Here is a 16,328-nt window from a genome sequence, read left to right as displayed (position 1 = left end):
ACCACCCTGTGAGGTAGGAGAGGCTGAGAAACCAATCCAAAGCCATCTGTTGAGTTCCAAGAGGTGGAATTTCGCACGTGGGGCTCCTGATTTCTTCTGTTGTGGTTTCGTTTTGATTTCACGGTTCCATCTTTAGGGTACGCTATGTTTCTCTTTCGACGGCCCTTTTCTTTTTCACCGGAAGATAAATAATATTAAATAAATAATAAATAATATTAAATAAATTTAATAAATGGACAGCTGTGGGATGTGGGATATGCCCTCCCCTGGCAACCCCCCCCCCAGTCCTAAAGGACTTGCAAATTTGGGGGGCTGGGAAGACACTGTAGGGGGGGTCCAAGGCCCTGAAAGGCTGCTGTTAAACTGGAAGAGTTTCAGCAGAGGCGGGTGGTCATCTGTCAGGGTTGCCCTAGTGGAGAATGCAGCGGGTTGGTCTAGATGACCTCAAAGATCCCTTCCGATCCCTCCATTCAGTGATTCCTTCCTTGAATTTGGATTCTGGCTCTGGGCAGGGGGCTGGGCTAGATGACTTCTGAAAACCCCTCCTCTTTTAGGATTTTATGATGGGGCAGTGGGATAGACCACGTCATTGAAGTCCAAAAATTATATAAAAGAGAGCAGTTCTCCGAAGCAGACAATTGTGCAAAAAAATCATGTTGAGATAACACTTAATTGAGGGGGGAGGAGGCATTTTAAGCACTAATGTACCCCAGTGCAAAACTGCATGTCCTTTGCACGCTTAACAATCAAGCAGTGTGTTCCCTTACATATTAAACTTGGAAAGGATTAATTGTTGTGTGTTAATGTGTATTTTAGCTGGAGGTGAACAGCAGGCTGTTTGATAAGTTGACGGATCACCATGTTGGTCAACTCAGAAAAAATGGGTTAATTCAGTAACCAGGTTTATTGACCTCTGTGCAGATCCTGGTTTGGAAAGGAATCATAGTCATGCCACAATCACCCAGCCAGGAAAGTTAGTTATTATTCCCAGACTGCAGCCAGAGGAATGCCCAGTGGGTTGGTCTAGATGACCTCCAAGGGATCCTCCCAACCTTTTCATTTTACGGGTCTACGGTTTTATGGTTTAACTCAGGAATTTATTACCCCAAGATCCAACGGGTCGAACTGATTCATGGCGTTTGATTGAATCAGCGACTCTTTATTCCTTCATTAGCTGGACCCCTTATCTGCCCTATAACCCAAACTTTGGGGGCAGGTGACAAGGAAGAAGACTCTTTTGACACCTCCCCAGAAGGAATAAGAAATAATTTAAAGTAAAACCAGCCTTAAACAGAGATCATAGCCTGAGAAATGTGTGTCTCCTTGGAATAGTGTTCAACAAGCAGCTGCCCTGAACAAAACTGGATTTCGATAGCTCGAAGTCCATTTGACAGGTCGAATTGCCCCCCCACCAAAAAAAAGAAAAGATTTTAAAGTTAAGGGTCTGGGAGAAGTCAGTCTGCAAAATCTGATGTGAATGGACTCTCTCTTGTAAGTCAACAGCTTAGAGATATCTGCCTGGACATTGCAAGAAACTGAAACTGAATTTGCTCCAGCCTTCTGGCAGGCAATAGCCAGCAACAGAACTTCCACATACAGGAGCAGTCTACCCCCAAACCGCAAACACTCTCATGATCCCATTCCAAAGACAGCGCATCTTCCACGCTCGTTTTTTTGGTTTTGTTTTTAAGATAGCGGTTTGATGAGCTGTTCTGGAATCTGAAAGGAAGGATTCACTCGCAGACATGTACACACATATATATGCATTTAATTGGCATCAGAGGTGTTCAAATCATAGCAGGCTTCTGAAAGCATCGTCCGATGATACAAAGCTCTCTTGCCGTTCGCTTCTGGCCAGCACATGCCGGACCCACGTTTCTTTTTCCTTATTAAAGATACATATACTAGCAGAGCCTTCACAAAAGGCGCCCAGATTTCTGACAAAAACGAAAGAAACATTGCAAAGTTCACCTCCCAAGAGATACAGGATTCTCTGCAAAGGGGCTCCTGACTTTTCCTAAAACGGTCCCTGCAAAATCAAAAGGGGTAAGGGAAGTTTTCTAGACCTTTCCTTGCTACGATCACGCCAAAGACCCTGGAAGGAGGGGGGGAAACCCTTGGACGTTTTCCCAGAGGTTTTTCTCAGGGGGGCTTGGTGCTGCCCTTGGAAAAGACATAATGCATGATCCCAGCAAATGGGGAAGGAAGGAAGGAAGGAAGGAAGGAAGGAAGGAAGGAAGGAAGGAAGGAAGGAAGGAAGGAAGGAAGGAAGGAAGGAAGGGAGGGAGGGAGGGAGGGAGAAAGGAAGGGAGGAAGGGAGGAAGGAAGGAAGGAAGGAAGGAAGGAAGGAAGGAAGGAAGGAAGGAAGGAAGGAAGGAAGGAAGGAAGGAAAAGGCAGAGAAGGAAGGAGGCAAACTTTTTGATACAAACTACACCTTTAAAACACAAAACCACCCTTCTTTCTGAAGGACAACGCATTCCCAGAGACTCCCACGGCCTTTCAGCAGCTCCTCTTTGCAAAGCAGCCTCTGATCTTCCAAGAAGCCCCCTTGCTCCCAAACCCACTGGGTTTGGTTTCGCTTGGGGCTCTGCAAAGAAAAAATAAAAATAAAAAGGCCATTTTTCCTCTCTGTTCCTGCAGAGCACATCCCTTCATTATGAAGGAGAACGCTGGGAAGAGAAGGGGCCTGTTTTCCCCCAGTGGAAAAAAACAACCGGCTTCTTCCCTCGGTGGAAATCAAACGTTTCCTACTTGGACGAGAGGGATTTTGAAATTAAAAATCCCTCTAGGCTTGTCTTCAAGTTGGCCATCGGTTGGGAAGATGCAGGAAATCTACCAAGGTCTCCAGATGAACGCCGAGGCAGACGGTGAGGGTCTTTTCTCCGCCGGCTGCTTCTTAGGTGCAGGAGACGTCGAGAGGAGCGAGAAGGTGGTGTCGGAAATCATGTGCACTTTGCAGAAATGTTTAATCAGCCGCGTTTGGGTCTCCCTCTTGGGCTGGCAGAAGGAGAGGAAGTAAAACGCTTCTCTTAAGCAACGCAGGTAGCCCGTGTTGAAATCAAGTTCTGGATTTTTCAGGCTGAAGGCTATTAAAACAACAACAGAAGACCGCTGTCAATGCCATTCTGGGATGCAAGGGGTATGCAAATATTCTCATTGGAGTATATTAGTCGGTTTGCTAAAAAAAAAAGAACCAGGGTATCCTTACAACAACCTTGGAAGGTAGGCAGGGAGAGGAAGCTTGCTTTTTAATAAGCCAAGTGGAAACCTGGCATCTGTGTCCATAAAACGTCTGAATTTTGGTTAGGATTAAGCCTTCATTTCGATCCGGGTCATGGTTTGGATGTGGTTAGTTCAGGGAGCAGGCTAAATGTGCCTTTTTCTGCAAAGGCTGCAAGCCATTAAATAAGATGGTTGCACCCCAGTTGAAATCCAACAGTTCCCATCTTAACTTATCGTGTTTCATGCCAGGCAAATGATGCCGTTCAGCCAGTCCTGCGCCCCTAAAAACGCGTCTCTCTTATTTTTGCAAACACGCTGCTTTTTTCACTGCAACTTTAAAACAAGGACCTCAAAATAAAAATAAAAAAGCCCAGCATCGCCAAGAGCTTGATCTGCAGCAAGGCAAAACACCCCCATTTCCTTGCCAGAAATTCTTACAATCCTGTAGTGTTCTCTAACCCTCGCTGCAAAAGAACAGGAATAAACTGGGGGTTTATATTCCCCTCAGCCGCATATTACTTTAAGATGCGTAAAATCACAAATCTGTTTCTCTTTTTCTCCCCCCTCTCATTCATATGCTTGGCCTCCAACTAGCAACTCTGGGCAGTTAAATACAAATCTCAGTTTTGCATTTACCTGATCCTGGGATCTGACGCTGCTTTTTCAAATAACTGACGGCCGTTTCTAAAATATCTGCTTTTTCCAGTTTGGAATTGGGTTGATGCTGTTGGAATTCCCTCTCCAGCAAAACTTTTAGCTGTTCGATGCTGTTATTAATTCGGTCACGGCGCATTTTCTCCACCACTGGTTTTCTGAGCTGCAAGGAAGGAAGGAAGGAAGGGAGGGAGGGAGGGAGGGAGGGAGGGAGGGAGGGAGGAAGGAAGGAAGGAAGGAAGGAAGGAAGGAAGGAAGGAAGGAAGGAAGGAAGGAAGGAAAAAAATGAGGGAGGGAGGGAGGGAGGGAGGGAGGGAGGGAGGGAGGGAAGGAAGGAAGGAAGGAAGGAAGGAAGGAAGGAAGGAAGGAAGGAAGGAAGGAAGGAAGGAAGGAAGGAAGGAAGGAAGGAAGGAAGGAAGGAGAAATGAGGGCGGGAGGGAAGGAAGGGAGGGAGGGAGGGAGGGAGGAAGGGAGGAAGGAAGGAAGGAGAAAGAGAGAGAGGAAGGGAGGGAGGGAGGGAGGGAGGGAGGGAGAGAGAAAGAAAGAAAGAAAGAAAGAAAGAAAGAAAGAAAGAAAGAAAGAAAGAAAGAAAGAAAGAAAGAAAGAAAGAAAGAAAGAAAGATTAAAACTTCAAGCCAAACATAAAATTTAGGAAGCACTGGTTGTGAGGCTTTGGGGGAGCCTGGAAAGAACCTTTCCACCCTTTAGAAAAACTGTCTTCCCGCAAGGGGATTGGCTTGGATGACCTTTCCAATGATCTGGGTCAAGTTCAGACCCGTCTTTTTTGGTGGAGGCCTTCCACAGAGGGCAGCTAGCCAGCAGTCTGAAATGTCATCTGAGCAGGGGTTGGACTGGATGACCTCTGAGGCGCCTCCCATTTCTATGGCTCTACTTGGCAAACCTCGCACTCAAGACAGCCCCAACTGGACCCAGCCCTCTGCGACATCCGCTCGCGGAAGCCTCGTTTCCTTCCTCCCTGGCATTTTCTGTCCTACCCTCTTCCTCCAATTCTCCCACATCCCCGGGTTCAAAAACTGCACGTGTGAATCAGGGCTCTTCCCCCCCTCCCCGCTGAGAGCCCACCAAGAGGCTTGCAAGGGAGCCAGATTTTTACCACCGCTTGGAGACCCCAAAATTGAGGACTGGCGCGTTGAGTTACCTTATTCTTTTCCTTCACCAGCAGTTTCTCATCCTCCACACGGAAGAAGCAACTGTTGCCTGGAGTCGGAGCCATTCGTTCGCCTGCAGCAGAAGAGCGGTTAGCCAGAACGGCGTGGATCAGCTCTCCTTGGCCTTACCCCAAGTCCCCTTCCAGCCCATTGCGGCTCTCTATTTATACCCGTCCTTGGCTCTGCGGTGATGTGAGTTTTCGACAAGTTGGTGTTTCCCACACTCGCTCGACCAATCCAGGCCCGTGGCCGGAACAGAGAGGAGGCACCGTTTAGCGCACGCTAGACTGGTTTTCAATGCCTCGGAGAGAATCGCCTTCTGCCTGCGCCAACTGGCCCGGGACGCTAAAGCCGCACATGGCCGAGGTGCAAGAATTGCTGGGAAAAATGCCCCCCTTGCCCCGACATCGATTGGGGTCGGGGGCATTCCAGAACTACAATGGACACCCATCCAGAGGTGTTAGTGGGAAGGGTGGAGGGAAAGAATTGGAGAAGGGATCAAAAAGCGCGGGAAAAACGGCCAGCAGGACTGACCGCTCGGCGCCACTGGTGATAATGCGGCCACGGAAAGTGGCAGATTTGGGGCGACGTTGGGGTCTCAGCGGCAGAAGGAAAGACCCTTCCCTTACAAGCTGAGGAGCAAAAATATTCCCAGTGGGAATGGTTCAGCAGCAAATGCTTCCCAAAGGGCGGAGAAAAGCTGGAGAGAAAACGAAAAATTCAGGTCCCAAATCGCTTCGTCCTTGCTTTCTCGCAGCAGGGGACATCGCTGTGCGATTTCTCTACAAGGGGTGTAAGATCAGATCCTGTTTTTTGAAAACGGAGGTCCTGCTTGGCCTTTGATGTGAAATGCGTGGCAACTTGTCAGCTGGGTTGGCTGGGCCTTATGGGAGTTGTAGTTGACCAAAGCCTACAGGGGAGCATCTCAGTGGGGAATCCTTCTTTGGTCCAGCCTGAGTTTGAATCTCTCTGCCTTGTGCCCCTTACATGCGCAGGGCTGCTGTGAAAAGTTGAAATTTGCAAGTTTCCTAAATTAAGAAGTGGTTTTCTGGACAATTTCAGAGCTGGGTTCAGCCTCCCGGCTCCCGACGGCATGGGGTATAATACCGTAATATTTCACATTGCCCTTGACAACAAGCTGTGAGGCTCTGGGGCATTCTGGGAAAATAACGGGGCCGCTCTGAAGGCACAGTGTGGAACGACAATTAAATCCTCATCCAAGTGGGGCCTCCTGAAAATTAGCAATTTAGGGCGAATGCAAAGATTTGAATTTCCTTAGAGTGGTGTTTGAATGATTGCTTTACTCAGTGGAAATACAAAAGGGGGTTGATCTTGTCCTCTTCCAAGGTGTTTTTCGACTTTGCAGTCTTGCCTTCAGCCCTGGCATTTCCTGGTGGTTCCCCGTCCAAGTCCTAACTGGGCTTGGTTTGCTTAGCTTTTGGAGATCAAGCCAAGCTGGCTCAGGGTTATCCCCGACAGAGATTCCAAATCCGGGGATGGGAAATGTTTGATGGCAAAATGTTTGAAACCATCCTTAGGGGCCTGGCAGCTGGACGGGAGATGCCTCAAAGGTCATCCAAACCAATCCCCTTGCGGGAAGACAGCCCTCGCTGCCTTAGCACCCCTAACAGGTAGGCACGCAAGCCATTTGCTTAAAAACCTTGTCAAGTTAAATCTACCACTTTCCGAAGCGTTGAACATTCGTTCCGGAGAAATATCCAACTTTCTGATTCGGACCCTTTTATCCCCCACCCCGATTTTACACGGCGTGTCTGAAACGCAGCCGAAATGATCTCCTCCACCAAAAATTTCCGGGGGCGTTGGCCACCCTCCTCCCCCTGCCCCTGAGAAGCCTTCATTGATGTGCGTTTGACCCATTCACCTCCCAAGCCTCTCGGAAAGCAGCGCTCCCAACCTTCCTGCGAGGTAGGCTGGGTTCCAAAAATGGGGGCTTGGATAAGGACAAGGGGCTAGGGACTGAGAAGGAATTGGATCAGACCCTATGCTTGGGGAGGGTCCAGCAGCAGCAACTAGACAAGTGACAGGTTATCCATCAGTGGGACGAGTTAAAGCAGCTGGCTGGGGAATTCTGGGAGTTGAAGTCCACGCATCTTAAAGTCGATAAGGTTGAGAAACCCTGCATTAAAGGGGCTCAGTGCCTTTAAGATGTGTGGACTTCAACTCCCAGAATTCCCCAGCCTACCTGGCTGGCTGGGGAATTCTGGGAGTTGAAGTCCACGCATCTTAAAGTCGATAAGGTTGAGAAACTCTGCATTAAAGGGGCTGCAGGCAGATCAAAGCAGCAGTCCCCGGCTTCAATTGGCCATGTGGGTTTGTAACTACTAACCAGATGGTCTTTTGGGAACGCAGCTCCCCCCACCCACCATTGAGGTTCAAGCACTGTCACTAATGCCTCTGATTGTGGCAAGGCACACTTCTATTGTTCCGACGCGGAGGGGGGAGTGTGGGAAACACGGACGAGTAGAAACCCACCCGCCCTTGATGGAGCATCAATGCCCGGCTGCCAACGCACGTGGTGCCTGCAAAAAATTGCGTGGACGCCAAGGAGGAACCCGGCCCTCCCCGAGTAACAATCATTTGGGGAGGGGGTGGCAGGAAGAATCGGAAGACCACCCAATTTACAGGATGCATTGAAGCGGAGCGGGGTCTTTTTCACGCTCACTTGGGGCCCAAAGTTGATGCAAAGTGCCAGAGAAGTAACTTAGGAGGAGAATGAGAGAAGATCTGGAAAGGAAGGGTTCGTGGAGGTCATCTAGTCTGACCCAGTTGCGGGGGGAGGGACAACCCCACAAGGGCCAACTTTAGTCTTGATGTCCAGGGTGGGGGAACTGGAGGTGCGGTCCCGATGAAGTTCTCAGGCTCCCTCCCTGTCTGTGCCTGCTGGGACTTGTAGTGACAAAGTCTGCAAGGCCACTGATCCACTCCGGGTGAGGCACGTCACCCGGTTTCTGCTGATGGGCGGGCACGCCCAGCCTGGTTGGGCAGCCTCAGCAGCCCTGTTGTGGGGAATCGCATTGCTTTGCTAATCCAATTGCACGGTGCCAGCTACACAATGCCAACCGCACAATTCCACCTGCACAGTGCCAGCTGCACAATGCCAACTGCACAGTGCCAGCTGCACAATGTCAAATGCACAGTGCCAACTACACAATGCCAATTGCACAATTCTGACTGCACAATGCCAACTGCACAATTCTAACTGCACAATTCCAACTGCACAGTGCCAACTACACAATGCCAACTGCACAATTCCAACTGCACAGTGCCAACTACACAATGCCAACTGCACAATTCCGACTGCACAATGCCAATTGCATAATGTCAACTGCACAATTCCAGTTGCAAAGGCCAGCTGCACAATGCCAATTGCACAACTCCAACCACACCATGGTGCCAACTGCACCATGCCAACTGCACAGTGCCAATTGCCCAATTCCAGCTGCACAATTCCAACAGCACATGGCCAACGGCACACTGCCAACCTGTTGCTGGTGCCACGGAGAAGGCCTTGCCAAGGCTCTGAGGCGGCTTTGGATGCTCCCCCCTCGTTTCCGCCGTCACCTTCACCCCCTCCCTGTGCGACCCAGCCGAAAAGGCCCCGTACAGATAAGTCTCTTGACCCAGTTCATCGCCCCCCCCACGCACACCCTGCCTTTTTTCTGCCTCGTGCAAATTCCCACAAGCCCCCTCCGCGGAGGGCCTAAGAGGGATTTATTATTTCCTGGTTTATTAACTCTGAAAAGCCGGGGGAATTTCAGCTCTTTTGCACGTAAATCGCCGGGAGTGGGTTAAACAAAGGCCAGGCTGTGGGGCAGGGTCTCTGGATGTGGGAAAGAGCTGACCTCTTTTCAGCGGTGCAGCCTGCCGCACAGACTGGTGCCCGGTGGGAAGAATCAATTAGAACAGGTTGCTTTGAGGATCCCTTTTCCTCTGGGAAGGCCCGAAGGGAAAAGGAAAGCCTTGGCGAGCCGCGCGCTTTTCGGTGCCAGTTGCTTTCCGAGCCCGCCCAGCCTAAGATCCTCCTCCTCCTCCTCATTGTTATTATTCATTTTTATATCCCTCTCCTCTTCTTCAAACTGGTCGTACTGCACGCGTGTGCCACACTGGCGGAGGGGAGCATCGGAATCCAGGACCCTGACTGCCCGATCAGAAGCCCAGCACTTCATTAAGGCAGCCCTCTTCTCCGATTTATTTATTCATGGATCACTAAGCCTGTGGAACTCCAGGCAGCATCGACAATGCTCCCTCCGCCTCTTTTTCCCACAACAACCCTGTAAGGTGGGCTGGGGGGGAGAGAGGGACTGGCCCCAAATCACAAAGCTGGCTTCCTGGTTCTTTATTTGCTAGAGCTCTCTCCCACCTTTCCTTCAGGAGCTCAAGGCAACGAGCACAGAGCCCTCTCCCGCCCTTCCCGTTTCCCTTCACAACAACAACCCTGTGAGGTAGGCTGAGCCGAGAGACAGTGCCTGGCTCGGCCTCACCCAGCAAGCTTCCATGGATGTGGATGGACTTGACCTGGGGTCTTGAACCCAATACCTTAACAATAATGGGCAACCCCCATTAACTTCAACCCCCACAGCATGGCCCTTAGCAGTTAAAAGTTGGGCTGTGAAGGGAGAGGAAAGCGAGAGTAAATTAAGTAAACATGATCATAAATGTGCTTATGGTAAAGTTAACATAAATGTGTTAACCTTTTGCAGGGAGGGAGGGAGGGAGGGAAGGAAGGAAGGAAGGAAAGGAGAGAAAGGAGAGAGAAAGAGAAGAAAGGGAGGAAAGAAAAGTGAGAGAAGGAAGGAAGGAAGGAAGGAAGGAAGGAAGGAAGGAAGGAAGGAAGGAAAGGAAGGAAGGAAGGAAGGAAGGAAGGAAGCACGGGGATGGATAGTAAGTAAAGATATGTAAACATTATCATAAATGTGCTTATGATAAAGTTAACATAAATGTGTCAACTTCTTATTGATGTGGGCCGTGTCCACATTCCCCTCTAAATGGTTCTCTAACAGTCATAATCCATCCGAGAGGCCGCAAAGGATGCTGGGGCTGCCTTGAGCGTTTGGCTCCGCATTGCGCTCCTGCCTCCCCTGCCTTCACCATTACCGTCCTATTTGGCCGGCCCAACCCTTTGGTGAAGTGGAGCAGGCCATGAATTTGGAGAGTCGGCCATCAAGTTCTGCAGAGCAGATGATGGGGGGTGGGATATCTTGTCACCCCCCAATCAGCATTCTGACTTCCAAGGATGTCTTCCCAACCAGGGGGGTCCACAGGGGAAGGTCAAAAAAGAGGGCAGCAGGGACAATCGAAGCCACCACCATGACCCCCAAAACCCAAGAAAAGGTTGAACACAAACTGAACTGGTAGCCCAGTGGGCTTCTGTAACTGGAATGGGACGGGGTGCCATTTTGTTCCATACCTTTGGCAAAAAAGAGGCTTGGTGTACACCAGTCCGAGAGAATTTAGGTGGGACAATTGAATGGGGAGATGTTCCTCCCTTTTTTCATAAAACAAGGAGAACTAGTGATGTTCAGACCTTCCAACACCATCCAGATGTTCTCCCCAAGCTTCAGCCAGTTGGATCAAGAGTTGGGCTGGGCGCACGTTCCCTTAGGTCCCCCCAAATCTTTCAAGCTCTCCATGGGTCACTCTCCCTTCTCCTTAGTTATCCATCCTCCTTTCCTTGGCCCCCAACCCAGGCCAGATGTTCAACCTTGGCGCGAGGAAGGAGAAAAGATTTCCCCAACCATTTTGAGCAACCTTGATCAATGGCTTCTGGCAACCCCAACTGCTCAATGCAATGCAGATGGTCCTTCCAAAGGACGCCCCTCCCTGTTTCTCACCCCGACACAAAAGAAAGTCAAACAGCATCGCTAATTCGGCTTGTAACTTGGCACACTTCCGTTCTCCAGGGCCTTCGGTGGCTTGAATGGGGCTGCGGTGTGGGAACCTCGGCCCAAGCTTTGCTCACAGCCCCAGACTCACAGCCCCACATCTGCCTGCCGGCGGGCAGACATAGGAGGGGGGAGAAGAAGATGAAATGGGTCGAGGGCAGAAGGAGGAGGAGAACAGAGAAGAACTCAAACGGGACTCATCGAAGTTCCTTCTGGTTGATGGGTGGCTCTATGATTAATTAATTAAATTAATTGATTAATATAAAAAGGAACAGCCCATCCAACAGGAATGAACACAAATCATAATAGCTGTGGTATTATTCTCATTCTCCTCCTCCTCCTCCTCCTCCTCCTCCTCCTCCTCCTCCTCCTCCTCCTCCTCCTCCTCCTCCTCCTCCTCCTCCTCCTCCTCCTCCTCCTCCTCTTCTTCTTCTTCTTCTTCTTCTTCTTCTTCTTCTTCTTCTTCTTCTTCTTCTTCTTCTTCTTCTTCTTCTTCTTCTTCTTCTTCTTCTTCTTCTTCTTCTTCTTCTTCTTCTTCTTCTTCCCCCCCTCCTCCTCTGCTTCTTCTTCCCATTCCCATTCCTATTCTTACTGATTTTCCCCTACAAAAAATCAAGACACTTTTCAACCACAACTTCTGCTCTTCCGCTTTTCCATTCTGCACATCCCCGCGTTCAAGCTGGAAGGAACAGAAAATGTTCTGGAGCATCGAAGTCAGGTCTCCTTCAAGCCATGCTTAAACCATAGTGACTTGGGAGTTGTGTCTCTGGGCGACAGTAGAGAAGGGGGGTTCAGCTAAGTTTGGCTAGGGGCTCTCCCCTGGTGCAGGTGAACCCTAAGATAGGCATTATTTTTAAAAGAAAATCACTCTAAAATTTGGGGTGGGGGGATGGAAAGCCCCCTTTCTGCTCAACAGCAACCCAGCCCTGTCTACTTCATTCCTTGTTTCCCCCCACTAAAATTTGGTGACTTCTCCACCCATCCCCAGTCAAAAAAAAAAAAAAATAGATGCCACTTTTAATGCAAGTTTGGTGGGGCCACCCCCAAATCCAGGAAGAACCGTTCCTGTCCTTCGCATCCACGGCAGAAGCGACGCTCTAAAGGGGTAGCTGGTAATCCCCCCCCCCCGCCCATCCCGCTTCCTTGCCACATGGTTAAGGCGCTCAGGCCTGGGGATGTTTGAAATCCTCAGTGTTTCCCACACATTTTTCTGAATGGCACCCACCCTCAACACAACGGCGTGTGCCGTTCACAAAAAACCACATTAGTTACAGTCCTTGACTTGGCTTTGTATTCAGTGGGAAAGAAGGAGGCCCATCTGGGGGAGGCAGAAAACTTTTTTTCTTTTGAATTCTTGCATGTGCCTTTTTTTAAAAAAAAAAAATCAACATCTGGCAATCATGCAGGAGGAATGTCTTTCAAAGCCACGCTGGGCACTAAAAATCACACGCTCGGGCAAAATTCGGAAGAGCCTGTGACTCGGATGAGCTCTGAAACGAGCAAATTGCACCAGAGTGTTTATGTTTTTATTGCCCTTATATTCCCCCTTTCTTCTAAAGCCGGGGGGGGGGGAGGAAAACCTCCCCATTTTTCCCCATCATAAAAGCCTCCAACCCTCTCCTGAAAAAAAAAGAAAAAATATCCCGTTTCAGTACAATCAGCCTTTTCTAGGCTACATCGGTCTGCAAAACTTCAAATGTCGTTGCTTTAATTTCTCCATTCGAAAGTGTGCAAGGCTTTTGAATGCGAAATACTTAGCGTCACAACAACTTTGCAAGGTAGGCTAGGCTGAAAGGGGCCCAGGTTTTGCTCTCTGCAAGGACAAGCTCTTTTCCTATACTGTATGAATTCATGAGATGCTCCTACGTGATAAACATATCTCAGTTGGAGGCTGGGTGGGCGGTTTCTCCTGAATTTGTAGACTCTATTAAGATCTAGCACAAACTTGGGGAAGTTTGAGTGATCTCTGAAACAACACTATGCCAGCAGTGCATATTGTTAAAAAAAAGTCTATATTAAAAAGAAATGGCCCCAAAGAGAAATTTTGCATGTTATAGCAAGAAATTTGCCTGTACTTACCTCCCCATTGAAAGTTGGAACGTTCAGGGTCTAAAAACCTTGACAGATGTGGGGAAAGGGAAGGCAAAGGAGAAAAGGAGATCTTATTTGTGAAGGGGGGGGATATTTTATTTGATCCAGAGGGAGAAAGAAAAAAGAGGGGATTGAGCTTAGCAAAACAATAAAAGCCAGTTGGAGAGGTTTACCAAAATTGAGGCAGTGCAGTGCAGTGGATGGAAGCTTAGCCTGAGTTCAAACCCTCCGACTCACATAGCAAAGTGCACTAGATGAGTTGGGACCAGTTTCTCCCCCTTGTCCTACCTTGCAAGGTTATCGTGAAGCCGGCAGGAGGGAAACCTCCCCATCTTCTTCCTGTCTAGTTCAGGACGTCTGGATGGGGTGCAATCGTTTCCTTTTGAAAGACAGAGACAAATATGAGATTTTCTTTGGCCGACCAAGAATGGAGAAATGATCGAAAGACAATTTCAGCATCTGGAAATTTTCTCTTCCAATGACTTGGAGTTCCCTCGTATGCCACCCAGAGCTGCTGAGAGTTGGGTGGCAAACAAGTTTAATCTATTATGGCTGGTCGCACCGTCAGCCAGATGTTGAGACTGGATTTGGCATTTTTCTCCACCTATCGAGTCCTTCCCAAGGACCTGGGATAGGCAGATGTTGTTTGATGGCGTTAAAGGCATTCATTATAAATATTATTATTATTCCTCCCTTCCTGGCCAACTCAGGTGGAGGAATTGAGAGAATGTTGCCGTCCCCTCCTTGAACGGCCTCTTCCCAACATGGAGGGAACAGCTACTGTATGAAATAAAAATCAGGTCTCTTTTCTGAGCAGCTAGCTTTCTCCCTGCAGTGATTTTTGCTTAGTCAACCCAGTTTTGTCTGCTGGAGCCAAAGGGGAAAAAAGAAAGAATACATTGGCAACGGGCTCGCTTAGCGGGAACTACGGCCCTGTTTCCAAATACGGGCATTTATCTTGGGACTTCATCAAAGAAAGCCTCTTTCGGGTCATCTGTATCGCTTCTTTATGGCGGCGAAGTGTGCCCGATGATGACTTGGAACGTGAACCCTCTCTTGTGGGGCCTTGGGGAGTGGGACCCGGGCAGTTCCCAGCTCCCCGACTGCGCTGGGGGGACATAATCCCCAATTTTGGGCGTATCTCGGATTCTCCACCTGCTCTTTCTTTTTTTAAAAGAGAGTCATTATACTTTATTGAGCATGGTGGAGCATGGAAAACAAGCCGGCTGTTTTTTTTTTCCCCCTTCCTTTCTTCCTTTCTTTCTTTTTTTTTTTAGCGTGTCCGCTTGCTCCTGATTGGCCCGGGAGTGTGGGAAACTCTGGGAATGAACAGACTCACCGCATCTCAGGCAGCATGGCGGGTATAAATATGAGACCGGAGAGACCCCGGGCTGCAGACGGGAGCTTTCCTCCGAGCTGAAAGCCGGCTGGGCCAGAATGACGCCTTCCAGCATCATGTTGGTGGACCAGAACAGGCTGCTCACCCCTAAGGAGAAAAATAAAGTAAGTACCTGCAAACCAAAGCGGGGATCTGTGGAAAGAAAACCGGGGTTGACCCCAGCCGAACGTGTCCGGGGTTAGAAGAATAGAAAACTTGGGCTGGAAGAGATTGCTTTGAGGCATAACTGGGTTGCAGCCCTCCTCGTGACCCCCTTCTCTTTCCCCCCTCCTTCTTCGGCAGCTGAGAAAGCCGATGATCGAGAAGATGCGCCGCGACCGCATGAACAGCAGCATCGAGCAGCTGAAGCAGCTGTTGGAAACGGGGCCCTGGGGACACCCGCCCAATTCCAGGCTGGAGAAAGCCGACGTCCTGGAAATGGCTGTGAGCTACCTGAAGCATCAGAACCGGCTGCAGGTCACAGGTGAGTAGATCACGGATGCTAAAGGCCTTGGGACGCGCAGGGGTGATTTCTCACCTGGCCTGTTGGAACCGGGAGGGCTGGGTTCCAGCGTGCCGGCCATGCCCTGGCTGGGGGGTGCCGTTCCCGAGACTCCTTCCCGCTGGCTGCGTTTTTCCATTTTGATCAAGGCTCTGCTGAGCCCACGTGGCCTTCCCTGGGGTGTTTTGGTGGGCAAGGGGGCTGGGTTGCCTTTACGGGGCTCAGACTCTAGCGCTGAGGCCGAGGGCTGAAAAAGGGGGACACGCTTTTTCCCCTTCAGATCAGCTGCGCCAAACGTGGCTCACAAGGGGCTTCAAAGGGACCACAAGCTTGGCACGGAGGCTCGCGGCCACACGCTTCCCACACTTGGGGGAGAAAAAGTGACTGTTGAATTTTGGCTTCCCCAGCAGGATTTGCTCCCCAGGAGCGGGAGGTGGATTTCCAAGAAGGATACGCCCGATGCCTCCAAGAAGTGTCTCAGTTCCTGCTCCTTCACAAAGTCCACCCCCAGACCCAGAAGAAGCTGATGGGCCATTTTCAGCACATCCCCTTGAACGCCTCGGATGGTTTCGGCTCGCCGGCTCACCGGAAGCAATCCACGTCCAAGGGCATCCGTTCTCTTTGGAGACCGTGGACGGACTCAGCCCGGTGATGAAGGACTGATGAAGAGCTGGTCTTCTTCAACGTGTTGGCCTCCTCTGCTTTCTTCCTTTGGGGGGGCAGTTTTGAAAGGGAATTCTCTTCCCCCTTTGGAAAAAAATAGTATTTATTCTCAGGAGGGGACTGAACGGGATGGGGCGCGGGTGGAAGGCGCGGGTGGAAATGCACCACGCGAGTTGGCTCATGCGGGGATGAACCAGAGCGATGGTCCCATTTCGGGGCGCGTAAGAATCTTAGTTTCCCTCCTGCTCCTGCTAACTCAGTTTAGCCGGGGGAAAGGTTGCTTTGCAACTGACGAATCCGCGTGGGCTTCCTTGGAACAGGGCGTGCAGGTTCAAAAGCGGTGAGTCTTCACCGGTTTCCCCTTCGGAAGGAAACCCCACGGCCTTGCTTTATATTAAAGAAGAAGGATGCTTAATGGTTTGATGTCATACATTTGGAAAGTAAGAACGAACGGCGTTTGCGGGGGGAGGTGGGTGTTGCATTGCAGAGGAGCGACGTTTTGCCTTGGGTGGGGAGGAGAAAGGGGGGGTGCAGCTGGCATACTGTGTATGCGGTTTGTTTGAGAAAATAAAGACGGGAGTCAAAAAATGCCGCGTCGTTTTCCGGGCTCGCCTTGCTGGGGGCTGCGGGAGGGGGGAGAAGTTATGAATAAACCCTTCCTGGTTCTTCGAACCTCAGCAAAACCGTGGTCAAAAAACCGGGTCGAACCCAGCATGCTTCATTCTTCCATTTTTTTTCACGCTTT

The 16,328-nt window shown here is 50.0% G+C and overlaps 2 protein-coding genes across 2 annotated transcripts; one reads left to right on the top strand and one right to left on the bottom strand.

Annotated features, from left to right (window-relative positions):
• Nucleotides 1-1,828: 1,828 nt before the first annotated feature.
• Nucleotides 1,829-7,120, bottom strand: LOC103058848 (transcription factor HES-5). Its single transcript, XM_007427115.2, has 3 exons — nucleotides 5,037-7,120; nucleotides 3,860-4,040; nucleotides 1,829-3,087 (listed from the first exon to the last, which is right to left on the bottom strand). The coding sequence occupies exons 1-3, from the start codon at nucleotides 5,109-5,111 to the stop codon at nucleotides 2,834-2,836; spliced, it is 510 nt and encodes a 169-aa protein (XP_007427177.1). The 5' UTR covers nucleotides 5,112-7,120; the 3' UTR covers nucleotides 1,829-2,833.
• Nucleotides 7,121-14,398: 7,278 nt separating this feature from the next.
• On the top strand, nucleotides 14,399-16,154 carry LOC103057339 (transcription factor HES-5-like). Its single transcript, XM_007427108.3, has 3 exons — nucleotides 14,399-14,543; nucleotides 14,722-14,902; nucleotides 15,328-16,154. The coding sequence occupies exons 1-3, from the start codon at nucleotides 14,478-14,480 to the stop codon at nucleotides 15,570-15,572; spliced, it is 492 nt and encodes a 163-aa protein (XP_007427170.1). The 5' UTR covers nucleotides 14,399-14,477; the 3' UTR covers nucleotides 15,573-16,154.
• The last annotated feature ends 174 nt before the right edge of the window (nucleotides 16,155-16,328 follow it).

Source organism: Python bivittatus, unplaced genomic scaffold, assembly GCF_059951505.1.
Source record: "Python bivittatus isolate LINGU-HERP-01145 unplaced genomic scaffold, Pbiv_v1 ctg000090_np1212, whole genome shotgun sequence".
Classification (NCBI taxonomy): domain Eukaryota; kingdom Metazoa; phylum Chordata; class Lepidosauria; order Squamata; family Pythonidae; genus Python; species Python bivittatus.
This window is presented reverse-complemented; position numbering and strand designations above follow the sequence as displayed.

Coding starts and splice junctions, on each gene's coding strand:
- LOC103058848 (XM_007427115.2), bottom strand. CDS start 5,111: ATGGCTCCGACTCCAGGCAACAGTTGCTTCTTCCGTGTGGAGGATGAG. Junction 4,041..5,036: donor TGGTGAAGGAAAAGAATAAG/GTAACTCAACGC, acceptor CCTTCCTTGCAG/CTCAGAAAACCAGTGGTGGA. Junction 3,088..3,859: donor GCGTCAGATCCCAGGATCAG/GTAAATGCAAAA, acceptor TTGTTTTAATAG/CCTTCAGCCTGAAAAATCCA.
- LOC103057339 (XM_007427108.3), top strand. CDS start 14,478: ATGACGCCTTCCAGCATCATGTTGGTGGACCAGAACAGGCTGCTCACC. Junction 14,544..14,721: donor CCCCTAAGGAGAAAAATAAA/GTAAGTACCTGC, acceptor CTTCTTCGGCAG/CTGAGAAAGCCGATGATCGA. Junction 14,903..15,327: donor GAACCGGCTGCAGGTCACAG/GTGAGTAGATCA, acceptor TGGCTTCCCCAG/CAGGATTTGCTCCCCAGGAG.